Genomic DNA, 13,310 nt, shown 5'->3' with positions numbered 1-13,310 from the left:
AAAGCAACTTTATCATTCATTTGGAGCTGTGCTTCTGTCCACCTGGTGAATGTTAGTTCAATAGTCACTCTCCTTTTAGCTCTGTTTTTGGTCTCCACCATAGACTACATGAAGATGGCTGACATTACAGCTCCCCAAAAGTGAAGCCAAAACGTCTGAATCGCCCCCTGGTGGCCGGCTGCAGTATAGATCATAAATCCTGCCTCCTCCATGTTAGCGAATGGGACATGGGTCAAAATAAAAAGTCAAAATATACGTCAAATACATATTTTTGTCATTTTAGGTAGTTCTTATCACGCTGATTTATAACCAAGTGTTCATTCTAGTTAGTTATTTAATGCTATAAAAAGGGGGTGAGACGACATGATTGACAGCTGCTCTGAGTGAAGTAGTCGCTGCCGGAGGAAGTAACATAAGAGCAAAACAACAAGCTGAAAGATGATAAAATGCTACGTGGAGCTGATATTTCATCACTACGTGTGACACATTTCACACATCATTTTTTTTTCCATTTTGAATATCAATATTTTTATTTGTGCAGCTTTAACTGAAGAAACATCCCATTTTGAAAGCGTCTCTACCAGCCGAGGCCAAACAACCTTTCAAATAGTGAAAATGAAATGTTTATCTGTCCCCGCAGACGCTGGCAGCAAACATGTAATTGAATCTATTGAGGCATTACACATTTTTCTGCTGATGAATGAAAGCCTCACTGTTTGATATCCCACTAGTAAGCCGTTCTTATCATGTGCCATTTAGTGTGCTCTTACCCTGAGGTCTATTTAGACTGAAAGAGCCTCTGAAGAGGACTGAACGTTTACAGAGTGCTCGGCTGCATCACAGCTGACATTTTCCTCCGAGAAGTCGAAATGTTCTGCTGAGTTGAAAAAAGAAACTCTCTACTCCGTATCTCAAGCGGCACATGTGCTTGTCCCTTTTTCCAATTAGCGAGAATTTAATTTGGGGAGCTAATAAAAACGTCAGCGCTGTAGATCCACGTAGAATATTTACAGTTTTAGCTCCTGAGCCCAGAGGTATTAAACGCCTCGAACACAAAAGCCCACTTTAATTTTTCTGCAATTTTCACAATCTTTATTCACCCAAAAGAAGATTAACTCGTTGCTATGTTGTTGTGCTGTTTCTTAGTCGCTGCAGATCTGGGCTGAACCAGGCTATTTACAGTAATCTAGTGTTTATGTCTATATTTTATCAGCTGTATAATATCCGTCACACTGCTGCAGGCCTCGACTTTTTACTGGAGTCCCTGCCTCAAGTCACAAAGCTAAATTCAGTTTAAACAATCCCATAATGTGTCAGCTTTTTACAGTATTTCATGTTTTTATGAAACTATGCAGCCTCTCATATAGCAGCTTTTCCTTCATACTCCCTGAACTCGTTCTGCAGAGAGAGACAGTGGATTAAAAACCAAGAGCTGAACAGATATTATCATAGCCGGTTCCTTAAAATCAAATAGCGTCTGCGGGGAAATAATAGCAGGATACAAAAAGCAGGCAGCCAGGCGCGACGCCGGGCGCTGAGGCATGAGGACAGTCAGCTGGAGGCAAAATTGATCGGCCTGCAGAGTCACAAAGCATCTCAAATGTGTGTTTGAGTGTGTGTGTGAGTGTGTGTGTGTGTGTGTGTGTGTGTGTGTGTGTGTGTGTGTGTGTGTGTGTGTGTGTGAGTGTTTGTGTGTGTGTGTGAGGAGGCGACTGCCCTTCCCCGTCCTGCCCCGTCTGTCCTCCAGGACGCGCTGCATCAGCAAGATGGAGGATATCTGGGTATCTTACATAAGGCTCTCTGACTTAACATTCAAAGAACACGGCAGAGATTCACTCGACAAAGACGTCCGTATGAAAACTAGTCTGGAAGTTAACAGCAGTGTGACTTTGACTTTGTCACACTCCTGCAGTCGGTCCAGACTGAAATATCTCATATTCATGTTCCCCAGAGGATGGATCCTAGTGACTTTGGCGATCCATGGTCCTTCCATGAATTCTGGTACAGACATTCATGGTCCCCACAGGATACATTTTCATTAAATTTTCAAATTATTTTCACTTTTGCAGTAAAATATCTCAATATCGACATTTATATGGAGGACAAAGTCTGCCAGAATTAAAAATAAATAAATAAAAGGGAAAATTTAATAAAAGAGGAGATAGATAGGGGAATTAATACGATGGTAAATAAATAAAGTAGAAAATTAAAACAAAAATATCAATTTATGTCACATTTTATAATTCAATTAATGCCTACATTTGTTTTAAATGTTTTTTTCTACATTTTTATTATATTTATTTTACATGTACGACTTCATGTGTCAGCAGCACACCGGTAGGCCGCATAGCTGAGGGAGCAAACAAACATGTCATCTGTTTGGAGGTATTTCAGGGTTGCTACGGCAACAAGTTCTAAGGCTATTTAATGTCTAAAATGAAATGTCTACGGACATTTTGTTTAGGAAAACAATGTTTAAGTCAAGCCTTACACATAAAAGAATGATCCTCCATACAGTGAGAAATACTGCCTACTAATTAAACACTGGTAGCGGATCGGTACTCGGTATCGGCTGATACCCAAAGCCCAGGTATCATATCAGGACTGAAAAAGTTGGATTGAAGCATCCCAAATGGTGAACATGGTAAACACTATACCTGCTAAACATGGTCGTGTAAACATGGTTGCAAAAACTTGCTAAAACTCTCGCAAGACATGCTGCCAGCAACCTATCCTAACCTTAAGTATTCAAGGTCAATGCCTAACCTTGACCATCTCGCAAGAGTTTTGCAACATGTGGGTTACCTTCTAGACATGATCGTTAAAAATCAGCATGTTGGCATGCTGTCGTTAGCATTTAGCTCAAAGCACCAGTAAGTGCAGCCTCACAGAGCGGCTGGCTGTAGACTCTCAGTCTTGTTTAAACTCCTAAACATTGGTACAGAACCAGCAGCGAGCACAGGACAACAAGAACAACATGTAACAATGAGAGGCTTTAACTGCCTCTCAATCATCCTACTCTAAATTCCCGCAGTGTGAACATCCCAGGCAGCCGGGGGACAAAAGAGCGAGTGTCTCGCCGCAGCTCAAAGCGACATCTCAGCACTCTCGCCTCCAACAGGCCCAAATATGACAGCCTACCGGGTCCAGCTGCCACTCGAGGGCCCGTTCAATCCCGCCTCTGTCTCAGAGATCGGCCCCGTCTCTCGCGTGGCCTCACGCCTGTAGGCTGATGTGTGCAGAAATGCAACCGATGCCCACTTCAGACATACCAAAGATGAAATACAGCTCCGTGCCCTTGGCTCTTCAGAGTAGAGGCTTAGGTGTTCACATCGCTGGCGTGATTGATTTTGAACGCAGGTTAGAGGGCTGAAGAGGCTCTCAGAGACACGACCATCTTTAGGAATAAGTGTGCAATTATTGGAGCACATTCAGACGCCCCGAGCGATGAGGAGCTGCACTTGGTGCTCATTCAAATGCCTCTCACGAAGAGGTGACGGAGCATAAGAGCACATTTCACATTCACACTCAGGAGGAGGATAATAAGGACATCCTCAGTGTATCCTCCATGTACTTCATGTCCTTCAGACCTCATAAACTCTGACATGACAACATGTGCATTTCAGTGGCCAGTTCTAAATCCAACATCTGGCTTTCCAGACCGCAGGCTATTATCATTCAGCCACCCTCTACGACAGGTGATTACAGCCCCTCCCTCACCTATGATAGGTGATTATCAAGCGTCTCAGCGTGGAGCGGCACGTGTCCTGAAGTGACTCTGGGAAACGTGAGATCCGTGCCGAGGCAGCACTTCTATAAGCCTCCCAGCCTAATAGCCTCTGGGCTTCAGAGACCTCCGCGCCACAGCGAGCGGGATTTATGGAGGCATGAAGAAATTACGGGACAAACTGATAAAATCAGCAGAGGAAGACGGTGTAGCGGGTCAAATTAAAAAATGCTACTTGGTCCCTGATGATGTACAGTAGTTTGCTTCAGTGTTACAACCAAACATGCTGAAGAAATAGCAGCAAGGGATTAAGACACAAAAGGTTTATCCTGTATACAGCACGGATCACATCTAGACTCTCATTTTGGCAACAAAATCAGGTGTAAACGTGGATCAGCACAATGATGGAAACATGTTACTAGCCCCTAATGTCTTCTTATCATATCACATCAGTCTTGCTCTCCTTTCAATGCAGCCTTACAACACAGTCCTTGCAATCTTATGTTAACTTGTATACTAAACTAAATGACAAAAAAAAAGAAACACAAAGCACTCCACTCAGATTATTATTGTCTGATCCATGACCTGACAGCTTTCACAATAAGCATGGCTCTGTCTCATTTTTAGTGATGTCATGAGAACCGACACTTCGGTACCAAGTCGATGCTAAAATTCTAAAGACGTGACAGTACTCCTTTTTCTGCATTACCACAGATAACATAGGTACTGTCACAGCTCGAGACTAACAGTGTCTAAAATCCGAAAGGACGCAGTAAACTCACTATCGACACGTCCTATTTTCCCAGATATTACTATATTGTGAACTACAAATCTGTGTTGAAATCGGCATGACGAGAGCTGGTTAACGTTAGCTGTTAGCAGCCGTTGGGCAGCACAGTCCTGCAAGGAGCTAACGGCTAACGTTAACGGGAGGTGCCATTGAGTTTCATTATGGTGCATTCAAGGTCTATTCAGTAAACATGTGTTTTGAGTGAAGGTGAATTCTAAAGTTATCGTGATGTGTTCAAATATAATCTTGTAAAATCTAGTTTAGGGCTGTCCTCGACCAAAGAAACTCTTGTCAACTAACACTCATACGATTTTGTCGACTAAACAATTAGTTGATTTAATCGACAGATCTGTAAAGCGGAGTTTCTCCACAAAGAATCACACAAAAGCACCACTTTAAATCTTGTGTTTACCAGAGATGTGCTCATAAGTTTCTTGGAAATAAGTCATTCAGCATGAAAAAAGCATGAAAAATTACTAATCGACTAAAGAAATCTTGGTTGACCGAGACCAAAATGACAGATTAGTTGACTAATCCACTAAGAGGGAGCCCAAATGTAGTTTTTGGCGAGAAACTCGATTAAATCCAGTTGTTTGAAGGAGATGTTTTCATCAATTGGGTATCAAGAATTGAGAAATTTCACTAGTATTGGCATCGACTACTAAATTTGTGGTATTTTGACCTACTTGGTTTGTTTAATTTATACAAAAGCGAAAGTGTAAAAACGCCAAGTTGCAGTTTTCCGAGGGGTCACGTGCCAGAGTGTATCCTGGCCTGGAGCAGTGATTATCTAGAGCTCCAGCTTCAGATATGAGAGTGGTATCGATCTTCTCATCCAACTCTTGGCAAGAAAGCGTATTTCCCAAAATGTTGAACTATTCTATTAAACCCAGCAGCACAACGCAGCACTTAACAAGGCTGCTGCTGGCACGAGGCACACTCTGACATAATGAAACATTACTCAAGATACATTTTCACATTTTTTCACGTCTCATTACGAACAAAAAAAAATCAGTATGTTGCGGACATCTGCTTTTGATGAGTATGCATCTGGCTGCGTAGGACCGTGTGGATCATAAAACAGATTTTAGAGTGAATTAAATGTGTGAAAAAACACTGACTGTGCACAATATTTATGACTAACATCTAAGGTTTTGCTAAAATCTGCAAAAAAACACTCTCCCCTGTGTCTCCTGTACTCCGAGTCCCCCTCAGCCTTCTTTCTGTTTGATAAAAAAAATATTTAAATATTAAAGGTGCCCTGTGGAGTTTTCTTGTAAACAAACAAAAACATTCAATGTTACTCACTAAAACACATTGTGTGTTTCCCTGAGGTCTAACAAACACAGGGAATGCATTTCCTCCTGTATTATCGCTCTACATCGCACATATTCTTTATTCTTAATACTCTGAACTTGCCTTTGTCTAAAAACAAGTATATTTGACCTATTTTTTAATTGTACATTTTTCTATTATAAATTCATGATTCTTCACTTGTTTTTTTCTTCTTTTCTCGGTTTATTGTTATGCACCAAAATATTAACGCTTGTATGTGAAAACCTACTTGGTAATAAACCTGATTCTGTCTCCTCATAAAATATTTGCAAAGCTGATTTATTGTTTTACATCTTCAGTCCTGTATTGTTACATCCATGTTTATTAGGGCTGTGTATTACCAAGAATCTGGCGATACGATACGTATCATGATACAGGGGTTACGATTCAATATATTGCGATACTAAGCAAGGTGGTATATTGCGGGTTTTAAATGTAATTTTTGGAAAACTGTCATAGTATAAAGAACACACCACCAAATGCATAAAATCTGAGTAAAAAAAGTTGACTTTTTTATGCAATCAGAACAGTGGGATCCACATCTGCATTTATCTCTGTAACATCTAACATCATAGCACGACTTTCAGTGCAATCTGAGCCGCTGTCTGTCCTGAATCTTTGCATGTAAATTAACAATTAAAAATCAATAGTGTTTTTGAGAATCAGTACCGTAACCCGATACTCAGGTGTATCAATACTAGTGGTGTAACAGACTGTAGTTGTGATCCGTACGGATCCCCCCCCTCGTTTCGGCACACATGTGAACCGTAGATTTATTACACAGTTTAACCATCATGGTGTGAAATAAAGTTTTACTGCTGATCGTTATCGCATGATATTCAGTAATAATATGAGATCAGCATTAATGCTTTTTAGTCACCGATCCCTGAAAATGGTGTGAAAAACAAATCCGTGTTGAAATCAGCAGGAGAGAGCAAGGTCACGTTGGCAGCACCGGAGCAGCTAACAGACGGAGGTTACATTATGGTGCGTTCAGGCTCTATTCAGTGAAAATGAGTATTAGGTGAAGGTTATCATGATGTGTTCAAATGTAATCTTGTATAAAATGTAGTTTCATTTTTGGCGAGAAACTTGAATAAATCAAATTGACTGAAGGAAATGTTTTCACAGCAATACAAAATAGATAACAGAGAGGGAATTATGACCTGTTTAACTTCCTGACACTATAGCTCTAAGCAGTTTATAATACTTCTACATTTACAATACAGCTACTAATGCCAAGATTTATTTATCAATAAAAATACAATCTTTTATTTCCTAATCATTTGAATTGTGTGTTTTTATGCAAATAAGCACTATAGACGACTATAACAAAGTAAAAGGATAAAATTTAAATTGAAATATAACAACAAAAACGATCTGTATCGACCGCTATGGCTCGTCGATGATCTGCAATCTGTATCTACGACAGAACAACGTGATCGCCTCCTTTCTTTCTACTGATCCGATCCGTGACTCAAAACCGTGATACGATTCAAACAGTGACTTTTGTGAACGATTGCACCACTAATCGATATTTTCTTTCACCCCTAATGTTTACTAGTTAGCAGTCTTCTTCTGCACAAAACGGGGACCCACTCATGTAAAAAGTGAGGTCAGAAACTCCACAAGGAACCTTTAAAAGAAGTGAGAAGTCAAATTAAAGAAAGTTGCCCTCTGAAGAGCGACAGCCTTCAGCTTGTTTATCCACCTTGAGAGGCTGATATCTCTGAATGAGACGGCTGATTTGACACGTGGTTAACAAGCGGAATTCCTCCTGTCTAAACTGTGACAGACGGCGGTCGATAGAGAGCTGCAGGGATGGTGACTGGCAGTGAGGTGACTCTGTAGGAAACTAAACACATTAAATAAAGTGGATCTTTTTTAAGGACCTGCAGTGTTAATGTTGCAGACAGACACGCAGGGTCACGGTGGGATTGAACCTGGAAATGTTTTAGTCACAGAAACCTTTTTATCTACTGTTGAATAACATCACAGCTATTCCTGGAAAATGAATTAGTCTTATTTCAGCTAAAAGCCACGCGATGTAATACCACTACAGGTATTAACTAAAGAGGATAGAGAGAGAGGTTAAGGAGAGACAGTCATCACTTTAAAATAAATAAATAAAACACACACGTACTCCCCCCAAACTCTCATATTAATTACAGCTCTACAGGCAGACAGCTGCTGACCAGAGTCTGACAGCAGGTTTTAAATCGAGAAGAGTTTAAACCACAAACTCTGTCGTTGCATCACAGTAAATAATGTGCATTTACTTTGTCCTCAAAATAATATCCATGATGTCAAAAAGCTCCAATAAAACTGGTCTTTTTTTCCATTGAGAAGTTATATACGAACATAGCTGCAAGGTTATTGGAAAAGAGTCCAAAACACGGACTTCTAACCACAAATTAATTTAAACGGACAAAGTTTTGAGAGGTCTAAATGTTTAAAAATGGTTACCACATCCAGAGTTACGTTTTTAGTGCTCCCAGAAGAGTCCCAGATCAGATTAAAGATTTAAAAACACATTATTAAATCACACATTTTAAAATGAATGTCTCATTTGTGGTCATTCCAGTGCATCTTTTGTTATGACTCCACGTTGCCCAGTAGAGCGACAGTGAGGTAATATCCTCTATTTTTTAGTTAATTCAATGCACGCAAAACTTGAAATGACAGAACCAGTATGTGTCTTTAAAAAAGAGACAAATAAAACAGTTGTGTGTGGCTTGATTACATCGCCAGTTTATAATGATGCAGTAAACCCAGCGTACATGAGATGAAGCCATTATTTTTTCATTATTGATTAATCTGTTAGTTATGGTCTTGATTAATTGTTTGGCCCATAAAACATTAAACAACTGTGGAATTTAAAGACCATCACAAGTTACCAGAGCCCAAGATGACGTCTTCAAACAGTTTGTTTTTCATCTGACCAACAGTCCAAAAATATTTTCATTGGTAGATCATAAAAAGGAAAAGAAAACGAGCAAAATCTTTACATTTAAGAACAAAAAGAGAAAAGCCTCAACAACCAATAGATAAATCCATAATGAAAACTTAGTTGCAGCCCTATCGTGGAAATCATAACAGCTTCTGAGCTCATATATTGACAAATGCATCTAACTGATGAAGGCCATGTGATACAGTCAAAAGATCCAGAAAAAACTACCAAGTGGACCTGAATATTGATGCAATAATTATCTAATAATACAAATCCAAGCTGAGCAGTAAAATCAGGATCAGTGTGAACGCAGTCTCTCTGGGTCACTGGAGCCAAATGTGGTGCAGCCTGCTGGCACAATGATCTGGCATAAAGCTGGTTATCTACCTGAACAGCTGAATGGGAGATTATGAGCATTCAGTGCTGTCAACACACACAAACAGTATATACCTGCAGAATAAAAAACCTTTATAGTGTGATTCAACCATGCACTGAGGCTGCGGCTGTTTGTGAGTTGTTTGTTGTTGGTGCCAGTTAAACATTTATTTACCACCACACCAGCAGCTGGCTGGAGGAGCCCACTGCAGGGCCTGCATGCACACATGGGCATCATCCACTGGGCATGATGGTATCCTACACAGTAAGTCAGGATCAGTGTGAACGCAGCCTCTGGGTCACAGGAGCCAAATGTGGTGCAGCCTGCTGGCACAATGATCTGGCATAAAGCTGGTTATCTACCTGAACAGCTGACTGGGTGATTGTGAGCATGCAGTGCTGTCAACACACACTTATACCTGCAGAGTAAAACACCTTTATAGTGTGATTCCACCATGCACTGATGCTGGAGCTGTTTGTTTGTGTTGGTGCCAGTTAAACATTTATTTACCACAGCAGCTGGCTGCAGGAGCCCGCTGCAGGGCCTGCATGCATGGGCAATGAAAACAATTAGTTAGTTGCAGCCCTATCTTGGAAATCATAACAGCTTCTGAGCTCACATGTTAACAAATGCATGCACACTGATGAAGACCATGTGATACAGTCAAAAGACCCAGAAAAAGTTACCAAGTGGACCTGAATTTTGATGCAATAATTATCTAATAATACAAATCCAAGCTGAGCAGTAAAATCAGGATCAGTGTGAACGCAGTCTCTCTGGGTCACTGGAGCCAAATGTGGTGCAACCTGCTGGCACAATGATCCGGCATAAAGCTGGTTATCTACCTGAACAGCTGAGCTGTCAACCCACACACACATACCTGCATAATAAAACACCTTTATAGTGTGATTCAACCATGCACTGAGGCTGGAGCTGTTTGTTTGTGAGTTGTTTGTTGTTGGTGCCAGTTAAACATTCACCACCACAGCAGCAGCTGTCTGCAGGAGCCCACTGCAGGGCCTGCATGCATGCATGGGCATCATCCACTGGGCATGATGACATCCTGCAGCTAGCTGTACCGGTAGCAGTGTGATGATAGATGACAGCCTGCATGGCGCATTGAAGACGCTTTAAAGTTTAAAAGGACAGTGTGGTGGTGCGTTCAGGGTCCTACCTGGGGATGCAGTTCGGAGAGGATCCATCTATCTCCCAGGTGGCGAACAGGTTCATGGGTACCGGTCTGTTGAGAGCCCCGCTGCCGGCGAAGCTCAGCCGGCCGCTTCTCTCCGCCATGGTCCGTCCGGTGCTGCGGCTGGGACGGTCCGACACCGAGCTGGAGGAGGAGGAGGAGGAGGAGGAGGAGGGTACCTATCACCACCGACCGGTGCGGGTCGTCTTCTGCTGAGTGTCCGTTAAAATAGAGCCGTGACACGCTCACGTTAGTGCGATGTGAACGGCGGAGGACGAGCTCATTTCTCCGTCCTGGTGGAGGTTCGGCTGTCGGTGTGTGAGGAGCGGAGGAACTGCAGAGGAGCGGCAGAGGAGCGACCGGACCGACCGCTGAGCTTGTTGTGCCTACCACGCTGCTCCGGAGGTATGACGGGTGATTAGTGCCACACTGAGGGCGGGAGGGGAGGAGGGGAGGCAGGGAAAGCCAGCATAGACTACATATAAATCATGGTTATATTACAGTTTTTCTCAATTGTTTACACACAAATACTGGTACTTGACACACAATGACCACAACATGTAACTCATGCACCAACCCCCTGAACCAATTCTGCTAAACTACAAGCACAATTCCTGCTTTACACTCAAATTGCAGTTCTAAAACACACTTTTTTCAAAACACTACACACAATTCTCTGCATTTGGCACAATTTTCATGAAGAAAATCTCGTTTTCACAAGGAACACACTGTCATTCAAAATTCTAAAGTCAATTGCCCTACTATGCACACTGACTCATCACATGGGCAAACACCTGTCACACAGTGTTACAATTAGCAATCATGGAAAGTGTATGACCGAAATCCACAAACGCGTATACCCCTTCTCCAAGCTATGGAAGACGCATGTGGAGATATAGCAGTTGATGCTTTTCATGGCTGGATTCGACATGCTAAGCGATATTTCCCCCGCTGCTTGGCCAGGGAAAACATTGCTTGTGATGTGGATGAGGTGCTGTGGCCAGACCGAAACAGAAGAGAGGATGCAGCATAGTTTTTTTTTACTGTAACTGTATACAGTAAATTCTTCTGTTGTTTTGTATGTAGACCACTGTATGTGCAACTTTGTGTTGGTTGGGATGTACACTGTGTACATTGTTTTTGTGGGGAAAATAAAATATATTTGTTACCGTGTATTTGTGTGTTCTGAGTATAAAAACAATATTCTAAAATATTTTACAACACACTTATGTGTGTACTGTCTGTAGTAAGTGTAACACTGAACAAAAAAAAGGCCTAAGTCATTATGATGAATGGAGAAGAAGTGTTTTCCATTCATCATAGTGTTTTACATTGAGCACATCAGTGTTCAACTGGTTCTTATAAATGTCTATTCATATGATGGTTTGTGTGTGTCATTTGAAAACAAAATACCATTTTGAGAAGAAATAACATTGTTTTGAATGTAAAGTTTCATTTTGCAGGAGAATTGAGGGGTTTTGCCCATTGTGTGTGTGTTTTTTGATTTGTGTGTAGAGTTCTGAGAGTATGAGGCATGCTTTCAGAAAATGTGTGTAAACAATCGAGAAAAACTGTAAAGCTGAAGTAGGCGAGATTGGAGCAAATATGATTAACAATAGTTATTTTTATAAAACAGTCGCTATATCCTGACAGTAGTACATGAAACAAGTAACCTGAAAAAAATCTTGTGCCTCTGTGATCTCCGGTGCTCCTAATGGCATGTGCAAGATGTCACTTACCGGAGGAAAACAAGCAGTAAGAGCTGCCGTCTATGAGAGCCGGCTGTCAATCACTCGCGAACTCCGACCAAACAATCAAACTAGGCAGCGCTGATCAAATATGAATCAATATTATGTTACGTTAATGCCTATTTCTCTCCTCAAATGTTTTCAGAATCATCTTGCAGTGCACGGTTTAGCTGTAAAATGAGAACGTTTGTGACGCTGCCGCCATTGTGAAATCTGGTGAAGCAACGCCAAGTTCTGGTCACATGACCGGAGCACAGCCAATAGGAACGCTCTCGCAATGAAATGACCTGTGATTGTTCAAAGTCTCCCGTCACGGGCTAGATTTTTTTAAAGCCTGAAAACAGAGCCATGAGGAGGAGCAGAAGTCTAGTTATCTCTCAGAACACATTGAATTACAATAAGCTGAAAGGTTATTATGGAACTTTTTGCCCAATGATGCCAAAAATATACTGCCTACTGAAGCTTTAAGAGTAGATTTGTTTCCTGTTGTTTTCAATCTTTATGTGATTAAAAATGTAATTCTTAATTTTCCTGTTTAATTCATTAATAGTGTTAGCCTCCTACTACTTTTAGACAGTGGTGGGAGAAGTAGGCTAGTAGCCTACTCAGATATTTTACTCTTAAAGGTCCCATATTATGTTCATTTTCAGGTTCATACTTGTATTTTGTGTTTCTACTAGAACATGTTTACATGCTTTAATGTTAAAAAAACAGATTATTTTTCTCATACTGTCTGTCTGAATATACTTGTATTTACCCTCTGTCTGAAACGCTTCGTTTTAGTGCATTTCAATAGAATGGCAACGGAATTGCGTTGCTAGGCAACAGTTTGGGTCCATGTTTGCATCCTTTCAGCTGATGTCATTCACATACACTGCAACAGGAAATAAACTGGGACACATTTAGTATGTTTACGTTTAAAACTGTGAAATGGTCTAAATATTGTCTATTTGTGACATCACAAATGGACAGAAATTCTAACAGCTTGTTGTCAATACTGTATATACTGCTCCTATTTTTATACTTCCTTCTATTTAAATGGTTCATATTTTGTTAGACTTTGTTTAGCTCTTTTTTACTGTGTTAGCTGATGCTTCTTGTTTTTGCACTATCCTCTTTGCTGCTGTACACTGCAAATTTCCCCACTGCGGGACTAATAAAGGAATATCTTATCTTATCGTATCTTATTGGACTA

General features: G+C 41.0%; 1 protein-coding gene across 4 annotated transcripts in view; it reads right to left on the bottom strand.

Moving 5' to 3' along the window:
• pacs2 (phosphofurin acidic cluster sorting protein 2) overlaps positions 1-10,692 on the bottom strand; it is a 69,247-nt gene extending 58,555 nt beyond the window's left edge. For all 4 annotated transcript variants that reach the window (XM_037747349.1, XM_037747352.1, XM_037747354.1 and 1 more), the window contains exon 1: positions 10,353-10,692. In XM_037747349.1, the coding sequence (XP_037603277.1) occupies positions 10,353-10,471 (119 nt within the window). In that variant the 5' untranslated portion in view covers positions 10,472-10,692. The remainder of the gene's footprint in view (positions 1-10,352) is intronic.
• Between the last annotated feature and the right edge of the window lie 2,618 nt (positions 10,693-13,310).

The sequence above is a fragment of the Sebastes umbrosus genome, chromosome 16 (assembly GCF_015220745.1).
Source record: "Sebastes umbrosus isolate fSebUmb1 chromosome 16, fSebUmb1.pri, whole genome shotgun sequence".
NCBI classification, from domain to species: domain Eukaryota; kingdom Metazoa; phylum Chordata; class Actinopteri; order Perciformes; family Sebastidae; genus Sebastes; species Sebastes umbrosus.
Note: the sequence above shows the minus strand (reverse complement) of the source record. Positions and strands in the feature narration are given on the sequence as shown.